Source organism: Porites lutea, chromosome 1 (assembly GCF_958299795.1).
Source record: "Porites lutea chromosome 1, jaPorLute2.1, whole genome shotgun sequence".
NCBI classification, from domain to species: domain Eukaryota; kingdom Metazoa; phylum Cnidaria; class Anthozoa; order Scleractinia; family Poritidae; genus Porites; species Porites lutea.
The window spans coordinates 11,558,513-11,579,607 of NC_133201.1; the positions used below are offsets into that span (position 1 = coordinate 11,558,513).

Below are 21,095 nucleotides of genomic sequence, written 5' to 3' on the forward strand. Positions count from 1 at the left end.
AGGAAGTTAACCATGCGGCCTAAACTACATAGATTTCACACCTTCCCCAACTTAATCGCGTGTAGACACTTTACGCTTACCAAATTGTCATAAATGTTTGCTTTATCTCTCAGTGTGAAATCGCAGCCTTGAGAACTCTGCGTGACAAATAATGTATTGCTTGTCTTTGATATGTCTTCTTTTTGGCCTGTTCTTTTCCACGGGAAGAGGAATGTTCACTTCCATCTGCAAGTTCAGGAGGGCCCGGTTAGTCATTGTAATGTTTCAATGTTGTGAATGTTTCAATGCTTTTTATTAACGGAAGAAATCAAATTGGTTAATCTCCTTCATATAAATCCTCATTGTCATCATCATCTTTATGTTCATCATCGTCATGGCCATTCGCAACGTAAGAAATGACAAGCAAACTAGGCCGAGTTAACCCTTAGACGTACGTGGATCTCCCCCCCCCCCCCCAACCCGCCCCCTCCTAATAAGGTCTTTCTTATTTTTTTCTAAGAGGATGAAAATAGGCACCTGATGTTTTCAGTAGCTGTTCGTTCATCCCTCGCGCAGATTTTGAGTCAAGTTTAGTGATGGCCAGCTGCTACGGTTACGAGATTTTACGTCAAAAGTAGCTGGTGGTCAAGTCAATTTTGGGTCAAAGTGCTTATTTATGTGTTATTTTTTATGTAAAGCACAAAATATTACCATTTCTCGAGGTTTTAACCTGATTTCCAATTCTTGTTACAATCCAAGATGGCGGCAAAGATGGCGACCATTGTTGGTGACGTCACCGGCCTCCAGCAGCGCCATCGCCCATAAAACATACCTCCTCTTGTTAAAGGGACACAGTCAGCTATGGGACCGCGCTGACCTGGACACTACTTTTGCCAGTTTGAAAAGCGTTTACCTCAACCTGAAATCAAAGCTACGCGTCAGATACATCTAGAAATCCGCTTCAATCCTGCCTAGTGTCTCATTCGATCCTCGATCTTTTACTGAAAACCTCTTTTGAGCAAACTTTTACTCATCCTATTACATTATTTTATCACATTTTCTTTAAAACAGTATTGAAAGGAACACGAACAGAAGAGGGAAATCGATGGGAGAGGTTACATATATTTGGAAAATCAAGCTTTCTCTACGTTGAACCTTCAACAGTGATTCAGACTTGCAATTGCAATTTGCGATTGTCCAATTTTTCACCTCTACTGATGTTCGAATTCAGAAGTATTCGTCTATGTTTGGATTTCTCTGGAAAAATCCATCGGTAAATTCCCAATGGTATATAAAAAGATGAGTGCTCTAATACGGCTTAGGGTCTATAATCACGATTTCCGCTTGTAACTAACTTCAACTAACTAAACTTCAAGGTTTGTTTAAAGTATTCGGGACACGCTTCTCACTTTCTGTTTCACGCGCGTCTTCTGACATGTAAATCAGCTAAGAAATGGTATGTAATGCGCATGTGCATCAGCTGACCTTATCCCTCTAATAAGATCAAAGGCTTTCTACTAAAGGTAAAATCGTTTCAGAATACTGCAACGTATAGAAAACTCCGTGGAGGGGTTCTATCCACCCCTCCTTGTACTGTGGTGGGGTTATAAACTTACGTGTACGTCCGAGGGTTAAATTTCGCAAAGACTTCTGGAACTGTTGCTGAGGACAAGAGAAAAAAAAATTGGACAATAGCTGACCGGTGCGTACCAGTAACGACCTTAGGGGTTTTTTCGAACGTTAACTCACCCCAGTTTCCTTCTGGTTTCTAAACTGTCGAAGAGGACATACAAGCAAACTCAGGATCATTGTATCTTTTTTGGGGAAACTGCCCACCTGTCCCTCCCCTAAGCCAACATGTTGCCCTAAGTGAGAAGTAGGCGTTATAGCGCAATTCTTTGTATCGCGCTGCGCGTTTTGCAACTTTAGAAGGGATTTGGGGTTTTTCTGTTCCGTCTTTCATTTTAGTCAAGGCGGGGTTAATGCAAATCACAATGTAGCGTACACGCCCAGCTTGGCTGACTGACTCTAGACTGCTCAAAAATAGTGAAGGAAATCGCGATACAATTCTGATTCTCATTTAAAGGAAGTATAATGACCACAATCATTAAAAAAATCCTGCTTTGTCATGCATTCGGAATTCGAATACATCTATAACCTGAAGCAAACTGACGCCAGGGAGACACTATGATATTTGATTGCGCAGTTTCTGGATGATGCTGACCTTGATATAAAGTTATGAAGGTGATTAACACTCTACTAAATGTGTATATTTTTTCACACCAAAGCAGAACTAGATATTTTCTAGATGCAAGGGTATTCTGCAGGGCTGGTGCAGCAGCCAAGACCTTGCTTTAGTTCTTTCTTGTTTTGCTCCAAAACCTTTTGATAGCTTTGGGAAATGACGTCTTATTAATTGATTTCAGTGTCTAGAGACTTGGTGATCCAGTTTTATGACAAGATTATCAGCACACAAGAGCTTCTTATCAAACTTAATATGACCCGCTACAGATTTTCTGTGAATAACTTATGCCCCTCACCACAATACTCCTGTGAGGCAGTTTGCCGACTGAATGAAAGGAGCCAGGCTCGAGAAAGGATATTTCAGAAACCTCGTTACTGCGATGAGCTCTGCCTTGAGCTTGGTGATTGTTGTTATAACTATTTTCAAAGGTAAGCTAAATTACACGCTCGCCATCCATCTTTAGATTAATCTTAAAACTGAGGACTTTTCTTTTTTGTATTTTTTTTTTCAGTTAAGGAATGAGCAATTAAGTTAAACCCGCCCTCAGGTTCACATGCCTTGGTCTTTCTTTCATTGCGCCTACTCAATAGTTTCGGTATTTTCAAAGATACAAGTATCCGAGGTTTTTAAGGTGTGATAGACGGTCATTTAAAATAGTTAAAGCCTTATTTGCCATATGGTTGCAAAAAATTCCTCGAGTATAATTCCTGAGTTCCTTATCCAAGTTCAGAAAAAAGACAGGGAAAAAAATATCCCTTTGTTTCCAGGCTCCCACATAAACGTCACCCAGTTTTATGTATATATATGTATGTGGAAAGAAGTGTACGTGGTCGTTCAAGCTTCTCTTTATTAGTACTGGTCTTATACCGAACACTTCCAAAGGTTGAGTCCACTGCATCAGTTATCTAACATTAATTTTTCTTTCCTTTGTCATTTTTGACCTTCAGATGTGTGGCTGACCTTACACCGAAGCGTCACCTTTTAGGGCATGTCTGTGTTAAGACCGGCAATACAGATTTTTTTGGCTACACAATGATTGGCAGCTGTGCATCAGACAACTCTTATAAGAACTTGCAAAATTTATGCACCTCAACATCTTCACCTTTAGAGCTGCCCGTCTTCGCCTTAGGCGACAACAGCGTTTACAAGAATATTTTCTGTGCCAAATGTAATGGCGCCAATAATCCAGTTTACTGGAAGTTTTCTGCTTTCTGTGACAAGGCGTTTCATCACGGCAAGCGATATTCCAAAAAACAGAAGCATGATGTTGAACTTTTTAACAAAGAATTGCGATTGGAAATTTGCAGTTCCGCGTGCTAACATAAACCTAAAGAAATGTTTGTCGGTTAAGGACAAGTGTAGAGAATCTGAGCCAGAAAATTCAATATTATCCAGTCTCTGTTCCTTTTATGCCTTTCCCGTTTGTTAAAATATTCAAAGTAAAAATCCTTATTGTGAGATGTGCCGCGGAAATGACATCAGTGCCTTTTTGTGCAACTGCAATCCCCGTCCCAACACTATTAATCCAACTCCGGCAGGTGAAATACCACCATCTTTGGATATTTTATTTGACTTCTCGTCTTCCTCGGATCATACTGTAAAAATAGGGGATAAAACTACCATTGTAACGAATAGGGAATGTAGTCATGGTTTTCTGTATAATCCATTTACAGAGAAATGTGTAAGATTGCATGTTGTGGATCCCACAGTTAAAAACAACGGATCCTTTACCGATTACAGCTGGAAAGGATCCGGCTGTGTTAAAGTTGGCATAAGTTCCGTAACTGTTTTACCAAATGGCTCAATATGGATCCCATTGCATAAGCGAACATACAACAACGGAAGTTACTTTATCAACGGTTCTTTTGTGTTTGTTTGCGTAAACCTCACAATAAATTTTACTGAAACAACTACTACTGGAAGCTAACTGGAAGGCAGATAACGACATATGTGGGTTGTGCCATATCGATAACTTCCTTGATTCTCCTTCTCGGAGTCTATATCATATTTCCGGAGCTAAGAACCCTGCCTGGAAAGAATCTGATGAGCTTGTCAATCTCCATGTTGTTTTATCACACTTTCTTTTTAATGTCCGGTCAGACTAACCGCCCACACCTCGGTATGGCAGTATCCATTCTGCTTCATTATTTTTTGTTGTCAACATTCTTCTGGATGAGTGTGATGGCCTTCGATGTTGCCAAGACGTTTACGAAGAAAGGTATTTAAAGAATGACTGTCTTTTGTACTTTTAACACTGAAGTTTTAGGATTTGCTTGACTGCACAGGGCGAGATACAGAATGGGGCAATTCCCAAGCCAGTGGTTTACAGGTTTTTAAATCTTGTTTGCTTGTTATTTACTCTTCCCATGGCGCAAACACACGACATTGGGAGGGAGGTTCAATCCAATTCGAGAACTGTTTATGTACTATGCGTTTTCGAAATTAACACCACAAGGGTTTTTTGTTTGTTTTGTTTTGTTTTTGTTTTGGTAGTGAAAGAATACAGCGACAAAAACTAACTTCTTCCCAACCGGCTCTTGTGAAATAGATATTGGAAATTCACTCAACCCTTTAGAGTAATATGGGATTTTTGTTTTCCGTTTTATATTTGAAATCAGATAAAGGCTTCTTTAATTTTTATCCTAGGCGTCAACTTCTGCTGGATTTCTAATGGGAAAGCACTACTTGTTGTCCTTGGGGTACCTGTGCCTCTAATTCTCATGTTTAACTGTGTCGCAATTACTATCACGCTGTTGTCCATTTGGAAAGTTCAGAAGGTACTTTACCAGCCTAGAACACAAAACAAAAAGTCTTGAGTCAACGAGTCTAATGTCTTCCTTCTTCTCTTAATGTTATTATCCTCCTGAATTCTGAGTTGTTGCTGTACCCATATAGTAAGCAAGGGTTTAACGTGGGGATTTGTGCACACTTGAAAACTGATGAGGTTTTAAAATTTGTTTCAATACAGCAGCCTATACCTCTCGCATAACACTCGACAAAAGGGTGACCTATAAATTGACTGTATTTATTTATATTTTATTTTATTTTATTTATATATATTTTTTTATATTCCCAGTTAGATTACACGGCGGGTGACGGATCAAAAGGCGAGCCTTTCCATCTTGTGCATCAAGCTGTCATCTGCCTTGGGATTTACATGGCTGCTGGGATTTATTGTTCCGTTTGCTGAAGTCGACTTTTTAACGTATCTGTTTGTCATTTGCAACAGTTTACAAGGTCAGTTTGTCATCAAAAAACTTCTTCCGTTAAACAGGCTATTAACGGTTGATACAAGATAATTATTTCGCAATTAAGCATGACCTATTCTAATTCCTTTTTCGACTGATCAGACATTTTTAAGCTGTCGGTACATAAGGCCTTTAAACTTTAACTATTTGGTTATTATTTTTTTTACTCCTGATTCCACCTCGTCATGCTCTTTTAAAGTTACTTGTTGTTATTAATTGAAATCATTTTCTGTATTCATCATTGTGTGGCTCACTGGACGTGCACGTCCTTAAAATCGAAAATCAAATATATATATTTGTTATATAGACACGAGTGTTTTACTGGAAAATACACCACTTGTAAAATTCATAAAAACTACATCCGGGACCCGAGTGGTTTATTTTCCATAATCTCACACGTTAGTTTTTCCATGACGTAATTTCGGTAATTTCCCTCAATAATTTGTAGGCGTCAGGCGTCCTTTGAATTTTAATTACACATTTTTCAAAGCTTTGCTTATATTTTGTCAATGTAGAGCCCTATTCAGCTCAGTGTTATTTCTCCAGATTATTGTAAACAATGTCTTATATTGCTGTACTGTAAATGTGAGCCGTCACAATTACTTTTTGGCGAAAAAAATATATTATTTTATCGATGTCTTTTTGTCTATATAATAAAAAGAACATTACACGGCGGCTTGAAGATATGAATTTTATTTTCTAGTGGCAAAACAATATTTTACGAACGAGCGCAGCGAGGGAGTAAAATATTGTTTTGCCGCTCGAAAATAAAATTCATATCTTCGCGCCACCGGGTAATGTCCTCTCTATATAAAAATGTTCGAAATAAAAAAGCTAATCGCCATTTAGCATAAGAATTTCTGAGCTTGCAGGTAACCAGTCGACGTTAACGTCAGTTACAAATATATCATATCCAAAGAAAGTTAAAATACCCGTTACATTGACTTTAATTTTTACAAAGAGTAATTAAAAGTAATAAGCTAGTTGATTAACTTAGCTATGAACGATTTAAAGTCGTCGTGACACGTAGGTCTATATAAATGTTACCATGGTAATCCAGTTTTGACAGCTTTTTTTTTTTTTTTTTAATTTGCATTTTCTCTGTAAAAAACTGAGGTTCTATTCGTAGTTGCTGAATTACTATGTTACACTTAACTCAGCATTGCATTATCCTACCAAAGTAATTAAGGCTGCCAAGAATATAATCCAGGTTGTTTTGGTGACTAATTAAGAAAAAAAAAAAACACAGAGTTTAAACCCAAAGTTAAAAAAGGAAAGAAAATGACAGTTGGTTCTAATTCCTCCGTTTAATAATAAATTCATTGAGCATGACGCAATACTCTTGTTTAAGTTTATTAGTTTAGTAGCCAACTTCTTGGTTTTATCAGACACCTCACTACTTACGTATTTTCCGTTACATTGAAGGAAATTTGAACTCTGTCAATAACACGCCGGGCTGACAGGGAGGCGGAAACCGACCAGTAAAAGACTGCTCTTACAGTTTTTATCTGTTTGAGCTGAAACTTTGCAGGATTATAGAACTTAGAACTCTTCATGTTTTCATGGTTTGAAAATATTGAATTTCATCGTTTTTGGCCGGAAAATGACGTCACAAGATTGACAGCAAAACTTAACTTTCAAATGACATCGTAAAAAGTAGACGATTTTGAAAGACCGTGGCAAGACAAAAACAAATGTGATTTTTTTCCAAAACCTCAATTGGTTGAGGATATAAAGCATTGTGAATTTTTTCCTTTATTTCTGAAAGTGGTATTAAAATGGCAGGAAATTCAAAATTTAAAGCTTAATAATTCTGTAACCAATCAAGCTCTTCGAATTCATAAAAAATAAATAATAATAATAGTAATAATAATAATAATAAACACTCACATTGTTTAGTTACTATCTTGTCACGGTCTTTTAAAATCACCTCCTTCTTACGCTGTCAGTTGAAATTTAAATTTTGCTGTCAAACTGGTGACGCAATTTTCCCGCCAAAAAACCGTTGATATTAAAAAATATATATATAGGGAAAATTCAAAGTTCTACAATCCTGCAAAGTTTCAGCTCCAACAGAAAAAACTGAAAGAGAAATTTTCTACTGGATGGTTTCAGCCTCCTGTCATTCCGGCGTGAAATTCAACAATATGACGTAATAATTACGTCAAATTAAGCCTTCCAATGTTGGAAATAATGAGTATGTTTTAGTCAATCTTTCATTTCAGGTAATTTTTTATTTTCCTTTGCTTCAAATTCATTAGCGTACATCACCATACCAAAAAAGAATGGAAAAATAAAAATTACCTGAGATAGAAAATTAACTACAACAAGTACGTTATTCCTTGTAATTCAACTTTCAGGGTTCTTCATTTTCCTTGCTTTTGTGGCAAATAAGAGGACACTCGTTAAAGTCAAATGCGCGTGGGGATCGCTTTCCAAGTCTGATGGGTCGACAAACACCACCTCAAACACTGGCAGGAATAGGGCAAAAAAGACAAGCAAGGACGAACAATTAGCTGCAACTACTGCTTTGTAAACAGGACGCTGGGTTCTGTGCTTGTGGCTTTAAGTTTCCGAACACAGTCTACCTTTGAAATGACAGATGGCTTCATTGCAGGCTGCCTGCAATGTTGATGCCGTTTATGTGTTTTTTCCCCGCACTTGGTTTTGCAGAAATCTGGGGATCACGAAAAACGAAATAAATCTAATAGAGCTTTGGTTATAAATCATAAAAATTTTTCCCTTCTAAAAAGTAAATGCAAATAGTTTTGGTTTGCTAGAATCCTTTTCTTGGGGAGATGCCAGATTTTGGAGCATTAGTTTGTCAGTAAATGCGCACGTTTTATAATTTTGTTCGTCTGCGGTTCGTTTCTTGGCACCAACGTTCAACTTAACACCAATAGAGTGACTTGAGCATAAGTAGGTCCTCTAAAAAGTGAATTGTGATTGATATTCTTAGTACAAAAAAGACGTTATAAGAGAGCAATATCCGATATTCAGCAACCTTAAGTGAAAAATCATGGTCAATATAGAATTTACTATAAGGCCAAATAATTGTCATTCCCAATGAGTTGAAATGTTCAATCTTAACATCCGTTCGAGTAGCCAATCACGACACATGATTCGTCTCAATCTTGCCACAAGCATCTAGCCATATATTAAATTCCGTTTTTCTTTGTTTTGATTTATTTTGTTTTTACCTTAAAATACCGATCCCATTGAGGTAAAACAAAAATGATCTTAATTTGCAGCAGCATGTGTAAGCAGTATGTTATACCATGGATACGAAATTAATGTTCGAAGCCAACAAACAGGTAGTTTAACAACCTTATCTTTAAATGTAGTGAAGCATTTTAGAAAACATAGTAGTATTTTTTACTTTTTTTGTATAGTACCGAAAAAGGGAAAAAATGAAATCATTCTTGACAACGTTACCTTATAGTGACATGAATAAGGTTTTGATTAGGGATTAAATGGCACTGTTAGGGCATTTTAAGCTCTGTCGGTTGTCATAACTAACAGTACCATCGGCTATATTTCCATTCTTTTATTAGAAACATTTTTAACAGTTAGCTTTGTTTTTGCATGCGTGACATACTCCTTTACGTAAATTTCTTCGTATACTAAACCTAAACATTTTCTACCCCAAACCACTGCTGCACAGCACGTATGTATGACTAACAGGGAAATGTATTAACTTTCAAATTGATAAATTCATGCGGTGCAGCCGTTGTGCACGAATTTTAAAATCTGTTGACTTCTTGAATGTTCGACCATTGCTGCAAAGATATCAATACTAAATTACTCACCATACTGTGAGAGAAACTGATATAATTCGTTTCACAGCCAGTATGGACATTATACAAGTCATATTTCAATTTCCAGTGAATTTTGTATTCTAATGTAAATAAACTTTAATCGATGAATACAGTTGCAATGCTCGATAATTAATAATGTAGCTGTTTCTTTGTCATTTTCTTCGCTCCAGAAACGTAATTATTTTTCCTTGGTATGTTAAAGTATTTCATATGCTGCATTTTAGTACTAAACGCGCGACAAACTAATCACTCGTTTCTTTCGTTCGAATAAGAAAAAGAAAAAAAGATCACTCGTTTCTTTCGTTCGAATAAGAAAAAAAAAGGATGTCTCTTATCACGTAATTTCCGATGAGTCATCCAAACTAAAACTCGAGACTGAGGAAAAGGAAATGGAAAAAGCGATGTATCTATAAAGTGTCCGCCCTTAACCAACCAAATTCTCAGGAGGACGTGCAGTAATAAGCTGTTGAGCAATTCGTTGTGTAACTGCGTCCTGGATGCAAACACAAGTCAAAGCAACGATGCTGGTGAATAATAATGTTACATTTTTTTTATACTTTTCCCAGAATTTGCATGGAATAGTCTGGCAGCATTTGTACTCCCGTGGGAAGTTCGTGCTGAAAGCAAGCAACTGGTCTAGAAGTATTAAGAAGACCTCAAATAACAAGAAAAATCTTGTTGAGGAACGTGACTAGTGAAGTGTCCTACTGGCTATGGAAAAAACTGACAACATCGAGGTTTACATGTCCTGTTATTTTGGTGTCATTTTATCAACTGTTTGTAAAGTTGTAAGACATTTTATTCCCCAACCTCGTTTTCATGCATAGTCTATTAGGCTAATTTTTTAACCCCCCATGAAAAGCCTCTGTTCTCAACAAGATTTTTCTTGTTATTTGAGGTCTTCTTAATACTTCTAGACCAGTTGCTTGCTTTCAACACGAACTTCCCACGGGAGCCGTATTTCTTACATATGCTCCTGGACTAGAAAGGCTTTTCTTCGTGCTTATCAACAAAGCAGCGACTCATTGAGCTGCAAACCGGCCGAACAGATTTAGCAGGTTTTTCGCTTAGAACGGCCATATTTTTGTTTGTTTGTAAATTCTAGTAGTTTGGTAGGATATTTCTCGAGCTCTACGAATTGAACGGAGTCAGACCTGTCCAGTGAACATACAAATAGATGTCCCGTCGAAAGAAACAGCTGAGTTTCTAGTATACACAGCTTGAAATGGATCCTCCAAGAATACCGATTTTGCCACCAACTCTATTGGGAAAAGGGAGAGGAGGAGGAGGGTGGGAAGGATAGTGGGGGGTGGGGAGATAGTGACAGACGACAAAATAACATTTCGACGTAATTGACCAATCAGATCAATAATCAGAGTATAATACCATCAACTGACGTGATACAACTCACTTTGACTCTGAAAATGACTACCGCACAGGTTGTCGAAACGTCAGTCACTGTCAACAACAACAGTCCTATTTAGGATTACGTTCACCCGGACGATCAAAATCAAGCTACCTTTGAAATGACTCATGGGTTCAAACCTTTTAAATAGTGCAAGGAATTTGAAATTGGAAAAAATATATATACTTCTTGTAAACTTTTCATTTTTTTCTTTTTCCTGAAATTTAAAACAGATCGATCTTTTGGATATTGTGTTGTTAATTGTGTGTTAGTTTTATTTTTTTCTTTAATAATTAAGAAAATTGCTATAAATGGTTCGTTGTATGGAAAGTTTGTATTGGTGTTGATGTGCCGTCATCGACTAGGCAAATGCAGACTTGGCCCTAATTAATTTTAAGATGGCGTATTTTTGTCATCATGTGACGTCATAGTCTGTTGTGTGATCGAGTTACGCCAAATCAAAGTACTTAAAAAAAACAACTACTACAAGAAACACATAACAGCAAACAAACAAACGGACATAAACAAAAGGAAAAAAATAAGAAGTTAACCTTGTGGCCACTGTCTCCAATTTAATCGCGTGTAGACTCATTACGCGTACCAAATTCTCATAGATATTCGCTTTATCTCTCAGTGTGCAGTCGCAGCCTTGGGAACTCTGCATGGCAAATAATGTATTGCTTGTCTTCGATTTGTCTTCTTTTTGGCCTTTTCCTTTCCACGGGGACAGGAATGACACCTTCACCCCGTCTACTTCCATCTGCAAGTTCAAAAGGCCCCGGTTAGTCATTGTACTGTTTCAATGTTGTGATTAGCTTTTAATTCATAACGGAACAAATCAAATTGGGTAATCTTCTTCATAATAATCCTCATTGCCCTTATCATCGTTGTGTTCACCATCGTCATGGCCATTCGCAACGTAAGAAACGAAAAGAAAACTGGGCTGAGTTAAGCCACGGACGTACAAGGGGGACGGGGGGATGCTATCCCCCCATAAGGTTTATCTGAGTTTTTTCCTAGGGGATAAAACATCAGCACCTGATGTTTTCAGTAGCTGTTCTTTCATCCCTCGGGCAGATTTTGAGACAAGTTTAGTGATGGTCAGCTGCTATCGTTACGAGATATTACGTCATAAGTAGCAGCTGGTCAAGCCAGTTTTGGGTGAAAATACATGTGTTTTCAACCTCTTTGGACAATAACAGTGAATCTTGTGGCTAAAATCATGCAAAGTGCTTATTTGTGTGTTATTTTTCATGTAAAGTGCAAAAAAGTACCATTTCTCGAGGTTTTAACCTGATTTCTAATTCATGGCCATGTAAAATCCAAAGTGGCGGCCGAGATGGTGACCGTTGTTGGTGACGTCACAGGCTTCCAGCAGCGCCATCATCCATAAAATATACCTCCTCTTGTTAAAGGGGCACAATCAGCTATGGGGCCGCGCTGACCTGGACACTACTTTTTCCAGTTTGCAAAGCGTTTACATTAACCCGAAATCAAATCCACGCGTCGGATACATCTAGAAATCCGCTTCAATCCTGCCTAGTGTTTCATTGATCCTCGATCTTTTACTGAAAACCTCTTTTTGAGCAAACTTTTATTCATCCTATTGTACATTATTTTATCATATTTGGTTAAAAACAGTATTCAAAGGAACATGAACAGAAGAGGTGACAAAACGCGTAGGCGCCGGGCGAGTGAAATCGCCTTCGTTTACCAAAATAACAAGAGAAATGACTTAGTAACATTGGCGAGCAAATAATCGTTATACATATTTAGAAAATCGATGGAAAAGGTTACATAATTTTGGAAAATCAAGCTTTCCCGACCTTGAACCTTTAACAATGATTCACACTTCGTGCAATTTCTCACTTCTGCTGATGTTCGAATTCGGAAGTATTCGTCGATGTTTGGCTTTCCCTGGGACAAATCCTCCAGTGAATTATCAATGGTATATAAAAACATGAGTGCTTTAATATGGCTTAGGGTCTATTATCACGATGTCAGCTTGTAACTAGTTCAAGGTTGTTTATAGTATTCCGGATACGCCTCTCACTTTCTATTTCTCGCCCGTCTTGTGACATGCAAATCAGCTAAGAAATGATATCTAATGCGCATGTGCATCAGCTGACTGTATCCCTTTAAGAAGATCAAAGGCTTTCCACTAAAGGTAAAATCGTTTCAGAATACTGCAACATATAAAATTCTCCGGAAGGGTTCCATTCACCCCCCCCCCCCCTGCTTTGTGTACCGCGGTGGGGTTATGAATTTGCGTGTAAGTCAAAGCGTCAAAGGGTTAAATTTCGCTAAGACTTCTGGAACTGTTACAGGGGACAAGAGAAAAAAAAATTGGCAAAAGCTAACCGATGCGTACCACTTACGATCCCAGAGGTCTTCTCGAAAGTTACCTCGTCCCAGTTTCCTTCTGGTTTCTAAATTGTCGAAGAGGACGTACAAGCAAACTCAAATTATACTTTTCTGGGAAACTGTCCACCTACCCCTCCCCTAAGTCTACATTTTGCCCTAAGTGAGAAGTAAGTGTTAATGTTGGCTTAGGGGAGGGGTAGGTGGGAAGTTTCCCAGAAACGTATTATGATCCCAAATTCATAATTCAAAGAAAGTAGATAGGTCCAAAATACATGCAGATAGACATCCGCATGACAGTGATGAGTCCTCTTCAGAGCTCGGATTTAGCCGCAGACAGTTTTTTCGTACTTGTTAGAACTTATCAGTTTCAAACCAAGACGTATTTAATTCTGAAAAATTTCCCGCACACTTTGTTAAAAAGCCTAATTGCTGTGGAACACTCACCGAATTCCGACTTATCACGAATCTTTGATAGGGCAATGGACTGTGCGATAGTTCATGTCGAATAGGATGGCCACGACTAGACTTAAGAGGAGAGACAAAACCATTTCGTCAGCGATTCCGCTTTGTTTACAACCACCGCCAGCACTACTATGATTTCTTCTTTTCAGTTTCTAGAGATTTTGTGGTCCAGTTTTATGAAAAGCGTATCAGCATGCAAAAGCTTCTAATCAAACTGAATATGACCCGCTTTCATTTTTGGTTGGACAACCTATGCACGCCACCATCTTGTAAATACATCTGTCCACTGAATGACGGCAGCGATGCTGGAGAAAGAATGTCTCGGAAACACTGTTACTGCGATAAGCTTTGCCTTGAGCTTGGTGATTGCTGCTACGACTACTTCGAATGGTAAGTCAAAAGCTCCGAAAGATTTACATCGTTCATTTGATCGGTCTCAAAGATTCTTTTTTCATGATACTGAAGGAAGCGTCATGTGCCTGTCTTAAATTTTAGACACCGTGCAGTGCGCTTACACGTACTGTATATGATTGCATTCTAATACCTTTATTTGAAAGTTCCACGCCCCCTCCCCAAAATGAATAAATAGTTTGATCATAGGAAGCGATTAGTGAATATGTAATATAATTTGAGCCTACTTCCTTCAAGTAATGTAATTAATTAAGCCTCAAACCTTATACTTTATTTAGGGTGCGGTAGTTGACCAGCGGATCTCACCTTCTCTACAGCTATCTACTATTCAAAGTAGACAGACTGCAAATAACATTAGTTGCAAAAAAATATATATCTACGTGTCGCAACTGTTCATCAGTAGGATGCCTAAAATGCATGCTATTCCACGATTGGTTTCGGCTATAGCTTCGTACCTGTTTACTGTGTAACGTCACAAAGTAGGTTTGAGCTGAGATCAATCGGCCGGATTAGCTAATGAACTGATTTTGTATAATCTCCTTTATGACATTTGAAATGTATAATACCATCACGCTACTATTTGGGTAATCAAATATGGATCCTCCCTCCCTCTTTTGTTTGTTTTCCATTTTTGATTGTTAGGTGTGGGGCTGATCTTTCACCCAAACGTCAGCATTCAAGACACATTTGTGTGAAGACGAAAAACACTGATTTATATGGCTACACGATGATTGGCAGCTGTCCATCAGACAACTCTGAAAAGAGATTGGAAACCTTATGCACTGCGACGTCTTCTTCTTTCGAGTTGCCTGTGTTTGATTTAGACGACAGCAGCGCTTACAAGAATATTTTCTGTGCCAAATGCAATCACGCCGGTAAGCCAGTTTACTGGAAATTTTCCGCTTCTTGCAAAGGGCGCCTCACGCCTAGTGATATTCCAAGACGAAGAACGTTGATGTTGGAATTTATAAGGAAGAATTGCGACTGGGAATTTTCAGTCCTGCCTGTTAACAGTAATCCAAGGAACTGTCTGGGGGTAAAAGTCCAGTGTGAACAATCTAAGCCATACAATTCACTATTATTATCCAGTCTCTGTTCCTTTTATGTCTTTCCCGTTCGTGGAAGTTTTCAAAGAAAAAACCCTCACTGTGAGGTGTGCCGCGGAAATGACATCAGTGCTTACTCTTGCGAACGCCTTTACGGTAAAAAACCTATTTCTAGGCCTTCGCCTGGGATTCCATCTTTGGATATCCTATTTGACTTCTCCTCTACAAGTCATAGCGTTAAAATAGGAAATGAAAAGACAACTGTGCAAAATAAGGAATGCAATAACGGTTTCCTGTTTGATCCTTTTACAGACCAATGCGTCAAAGTTCTTACCGTGGCTCACTCACGTAAAAACGATGAATCCGTTTTTCGTGAAACCTGCCTAGGTACAAGTTTTGTTAAAATTGACTTGAGTTCTGTAACTATTTTGCCAAATGGTTCGATTTGGATTCCTTTACATAGAAGAACATACAGTAACGAGAGTTACTTTGTTAATGGCTCCACGGTGTTTCTTTGCGTTAATTATACGCGAGAGTTCAATGAAACGACAATGATTTTGAAAGTAGCAAACCTAACAGGAAGGCAGATATTGACATACGTTGGTTGTGCAATATCAATGGCGTCCTTGATACTTCTCCTCGGCGTCTATATCACTCTTGCAGAGCTTCGAACGCTTCCTGGAAAGAATCTGATGAGCTTGTCAGCCTCCATGTTGTTTTATCACACCGTCTTTTTAATGTCCGGTCAGACTAACCTCCCACACCTTTGCATGGTTGTATCCATTTTGCTTCATTTCTTTCTGCTGTCGTCCTTCTGCTGGATGAGTGTTATGGCCTTCGATGTTGCTAAGACGTTCACAAACAAAGGTATGTAAAGAATGATCCCCTTGTCCTCTTTAAACACCATGGCGTCAGGTTCCCTGGCCTATAGTACATGACGCAATATATAGAGATTATCGTATGTTTTCGATTTCTGTCATTTTGAATTTCTTCCATAGGGCCTATCCCCGAAATATCCATGAAAAATAACCCTGAAAACAGGGTTCAAACCCGGCTTAACCCTATTCAGACTGGGCTTTTTTGGTCAATCTGTGACTCGGGGGGGCTCCTCGGACCCCCCCCCCCCCCCTCTGTATCTCTGGAACCAATAATGCTAGGGTCATGAAATTTACACACAATGATCATCTCCGTACAAAGAAGCCCCACACCCAGTTTCGACTTGCCACGCTTAATGATGACGTCACAATGACGTCATATTCCGATTTTTCAATGTTTCTTATTATTTTTCCACTTAGATACGTAAAATATCAATAATATTGGTAAAGTCATCTCTTTAATATAATATACAACATATATGCATATAAAATACACACTTGTACAGCGAGAAAATGCAATAGGAAGCAATAAAATTTAAAATTTGAAATGGTTGTCCGCCATCTTGGATCCGCCATCTTGGATCCGCCATCTTGGATCCGCCATCTTGGATTTCCGTTTTTTTGTTAAAATTATAATTTAAAGCAATTTTCAAAGGGGAAAAAGCTCAGAATATATAAAAGAAGTATCAAACTAATGTTTATTACCCAAACAAATGACTTTGGAAGTGTTATTTGGAAAATAGAGCAGCATATTTGTCAAAGCAAAAAAGTGACAAATTTTACCCCACCCCTCCCCCCCAAATATTCGATGTTGAAACATTTTGATGTAATTCAAAAACTGGTCCCAAGCAAAGACCATTTTAACAACAAAAAGCACTATAAGTGTAAAAACGCGATCTTAAAACAAAAAAATCACCATTTTTTAAATTTTCCAAAACCAATGTGTCAGAAACTGGTTGCCATGGCAACATGATTAATCACATGGACATGGTAATTATACCAAAATGTTCCTAGATAAATTTTAGGAAAAGTCAGAAAATTTGAACGTCATAGCTCTTTCGGTGTAGGAGTTATCACGATTTTGCCGGAGGGGGGGTTCGAAAAGCCTCCCCCTAGTCTGAATAGGGTTAAAGCTATGACGTCGTATAGTTTGTGTGCGTTTTCTAAACAAAAAAAATCCACAGTTTCCAAACAATTATTTTCCATTCCATTCTATTTCTTATTTTTATATTTTATTGTACTATTAAATATCTGTGTGGATTTGACACAATGTGCCTGTACTCAGTCTCTAGACAGCCAAGTCCATGGAGCAAGAACTCGCTCTCCCCACCCATGACACTTATGAATAGTTAGTCACTCCCCCAAGCTCTGCTAGTAGCATTATGATATGAGTCGGAGCATTGATTTGGCTGGATTAGCCGACAGGAAAAACATGATCCTTAACTTTTCACTACTTTCAATTCTGATTTGAGAGTCTAATCAAAGTGACAAAATCTCCCCTCTGTAACCCCTACTTTTGATACAAAAAGGCCAGCCAACCACCCACAGTTAGGTAGCTATGCAGGCACCTTTTAGCAAAATCACAGAAACATTTAACCTAGGGAAACATTCCTTATTAAAAATCAAGTGAAGATGGTTGCAATTTGCAATTCCTTCAAGCTTTACTTGTTGTAACAGGCACACTAAGCCTACGAAGTGTCATCAAGTTTCTCTTAAATGCTCTTGAATTCCAAAGCGATGTAGACAAACAATATACTAACCAGTTTATTACTGAACACAAACATTCAGCTATCAGTAAACATTTTTTATAAACTCACGGTGACAAAAATACTCTTAATGAGAGTCAATTTCACCTCTTAAAAAGTGTCAAGGAAAACTTGGCTGCCTCTTTTACGAAACGTTATTTATCAAAGAACTTATCTAGGCTTATTCTTTACATTAAGGGGTGACTCCATTAGTGCTAAACCCTTCAGCCTAACTTGCATTATATTAGTTTTGATATCTTACTTTTGTTTTTAATGAACATTTTTTTCTTGTATTCATAGAACATTCATACTGTACTTTTTTTATGTGATAATGACTTCCGAAAACGTCGAAACGTCATATATTTTTTAACTTTTCATAAATTTCTCGATATGTTCTTTTTTTTTGTTTTTGCTTTTTTTTTTTTTTAAGAAAAATGATTTACGTATTTCTTTTATAACTAAATGTTTTAAAAAGTCGCTTTTTCATTAATAAATGTACATCGAAATAACTAGCTATTTACTTTCATTTTTTTTTTTTTTTTTTTTTTAATGCAACGTAAACAGGACAGACCTCCCGCTCGGCACGCTCACGAGGCAGCAAGGTAGCCTTGATAAAGTACCACATTTATGCTTGGACAATTCCCGCAATTATAGTCATCACTAGCTTTGCTCTTGACACGTCCGGGGTGGTTTTTATTGGATATGGTAAGTTAGATCACCAACCATTTTCGCTGATTTGTTGAACGATGAACCATCCTCACGTTACACACCCGCTCCACATATTTGTATTGATACTTTTGAAGTGGAAATGTAATTGAATGATATAAATATGTTGAGCAACACCTCCCCTACCCCTTCTTTTTCCTGAGCAAAAAAAAAAAAAAACAAACCAAAATAAAATTTGCCTTCAGTTTTATAGTAGATACAGGACTATGATGAAGTCTTCAGTTTTTTTGTGTGTGTGTGTTTGTTTGTTTGTTTTTTTTTTGTTTTGTTTTGTTTTTTTGTTTGTTTTAATCCTGTTAATGCTGTATTTTTCTAGGTGATACTGTGTGCTGGATTTCTAATGGAAAAGCACTTCTCCTCATCCTTGGGGTACCTGTGGCATTTAATCTTGCTTTTAATTGTGCCGCAATCTTCGTTACGTTATTTTCCATTTGGAAAACTCAGAAGGTAATAAGATAGTGTTTGGAAGTGTTTATGGAACCAATAAAAAAAAAAAAAATGCAAAAAAATCCGGTTCCGTTCTGCGGGCCTTATTTCCGTATTTATTTATTTATTTATTTATTCATTTATTTGTTCATTCATTTATTTAATCTTATTTTATCATTTGATAGGAAAATAAGAATACTCGGCAAACAGTTCTTTTCGCTTAGTTAGCATTTACCTTTTCCAGCATAGTTCCAAACGATTTCCTCTTCACGTGTTTGTTCGCTTGTTTGTTTGCTAAAACGAGACACCAGTTGCGATTAAGAAATGGTCCTGATAAAGAAAGGGAAGGGAAAGGGACCGTGTTAAAGAAAGGGAAAACAATTAAATATTTTTAAAAATTTGAGTTGTTATCCTTCGGTTGCTGACGGGCGCAATTTGAGAACGTAATTTTTCCATTTGTTTCAAGCCATTAGCGTGAGTATTTGACAAAAAGCTAAGAAAAGAACAGTGACATATGTTATAAACTGCTCCGTTCAATTTTTTCCTCCCATCTTTTCAGTCTACGCGGCGGGTGTCAGACCAAAGGAGGAGTCTTCCCATCCTCTACCTAAAGCTATCATCTGTCATGGGACTTACGTGGATGCTGGGATTTATCGTTGCGTTTGCTAAAGTCGAATTTTTAGCTTACCTTTTTGTACTTTGCAACAGTCTACAAGGTTAGTTCGTAAACTTCAGGATGCATACACATGTACTTTAAGTCATGTGTCGGTGAAACAAGAGACAATTTATTTTATTTTGTATAACCAAATGTTACATTGGCTGATGAAACAAGATATAGGAATAGTGAAATTAATACTTAGAGTTAAAAGAACACAGGTACATTTACATTTTTTGCATCTCATACAGAAATAGCGACTTCCATGAAGCATCTGATCCTTCCACATAAGACTTCGTCGGCTCATCTTCAACAACTACAACACTGTCCTGTTTTATCATTTTCATCTTTTCGAAAGTTAAAAAAAAAAAAAAAAAATGTTAGGGAGGAAAGCGTATTCAGCTGTCATTTCCATGACGGCTGCCACCGTCTTGGAAAATTATGCCCATGATCATGAGTTCGACGGTGCAAACAGGGGTAATGACCTTAAGATTATGTATATATATATCTTCTTCAATATACAAACTTAGTAATAACAAGCCAACTTCAGTATAAGGTAATTTAAATTTTCCTTAAACAAAGAAACAAGCAAACAACCAAAGGCTGACTATGATTAATTTACCTTTTAGGCTTCTTTATTACCCTTGCATTTCTGGCAAATAAAAGGACTTTCAACGAAGTGAGAAATGTGTGGAAGTCTCTCTCAAGGACAGATGGATCCACAAACACCAGTGCAGCTACTGTGAGGCGTGAGCCTTTATCTACCGACAGAAGCGAACAAATAGCTGTAACTACAGCTTTCTAAACCAGATGTTGTGCTCACAGCAAGCTAAAATAAATAAATAAATAAATAAAATAATAATTATTAATATTATAAAAGTAAATTCTAATTATCATAAAAAGATCTCCCAGAATCCTTTGAGGCCATTTCTTAAAAATCTTTGTAAATTTGTCAATTGTATACGTAGAAGACTGTCAGACCACAACAACATACTCACATTTGCCATACAATCAATGTCACATCTAAGGTAATGGCGTCATAATTTTCACATGATTATTTCCGAATTTTTTGTTGCCGTGACAAGATTTCATTACCGAGTTAAAAACAATAAGCATATTTGAGGTTTTAGTTGCGCGGGGCATTTAAAAATAACCAGTTGACGTCCGGCATTTAAAATTTAACCCTCGTACAAGCAAATCCATACCCCCACCGTTGTACAAGAGGGGGGGGGGGGGGTTGCGGTGGATGGAACCCCTCCCTGAAGTTTTTGATGTGTTGCAGTATGTTGAAACGATTTTACCTTTAGTGGAAAGCCTTTGATCTTCTTAACAAGATGAGGTATATTTTATAGGTGGTGGCTTCTGGAGGCCTGTGACGTCACCAACAATGGTCGCCATCTTGGATTTTACCAAGAATTGGAAATAAGGTTAAAACCGCGAGAAATGGTAACTTTTTGTGCTTTGCATGAAAAATAACACATAAATAAACACTTTGCATGATTTTAGCCACAAGATTTACTTTTATTGTTGAAAGACGTTGAGAAAACATGTATTTTCACCCAAAATTGGCTTGACCACCTGCAACGTGGTATAGACCTCCGAATTCACCTTTTGAATTATTCTCTACATTCGAAGACTTTGTCGAAAAGCTTGATGCGGATGGAAAAGAATATTACATCATGGGTGATTT

The 21,095-nt window shown here is 37.6% G+C and overlaps 1 protein-coding gene and 1 pseudogene across 1 annotated transcript; both read left to right on the forward strand.

Annotated features, from left to right (window-relative positions):
- Nucleotides 1-213: 213 nt before the first annotated feature.
- Nucleotides 214-9,398, forward strand: LOC140948588 (uncharacterized; annotated as a pseudogene).
- Nucleotides 9,399-14,605: 5,207 nt separating this feature from the next.
- LOC140935245 (adhesion G protein-coupled receptor L3-like) lies at nucleotides 14,606-20,229 on the forward strand. The gene is made up of 5 exons (XM_073384790.1): nucleotides 14,606-15,845; nucleotides 18,163-18,303; nucleotides 18,641-18,771; nucleotides 19,310-19,466; nucleotides 20,035-20,229. The coding sequence occupies exons 1-5, from the start codon at nucleotides 14,660-14,662 to the stop codon at nucleotides 20,208-20,210; spliced, it is 1,791 nt and encodes a 596-aa protein (XP_073240891.1). The 5' UTR covers nucleotides 14,606-14,659; the 3' UTR covers nucleotides 20,211-20,229.
- The last annotated feature ends 866 nt before the right edge of the window (nucleotides 20,230-21,095 follow it).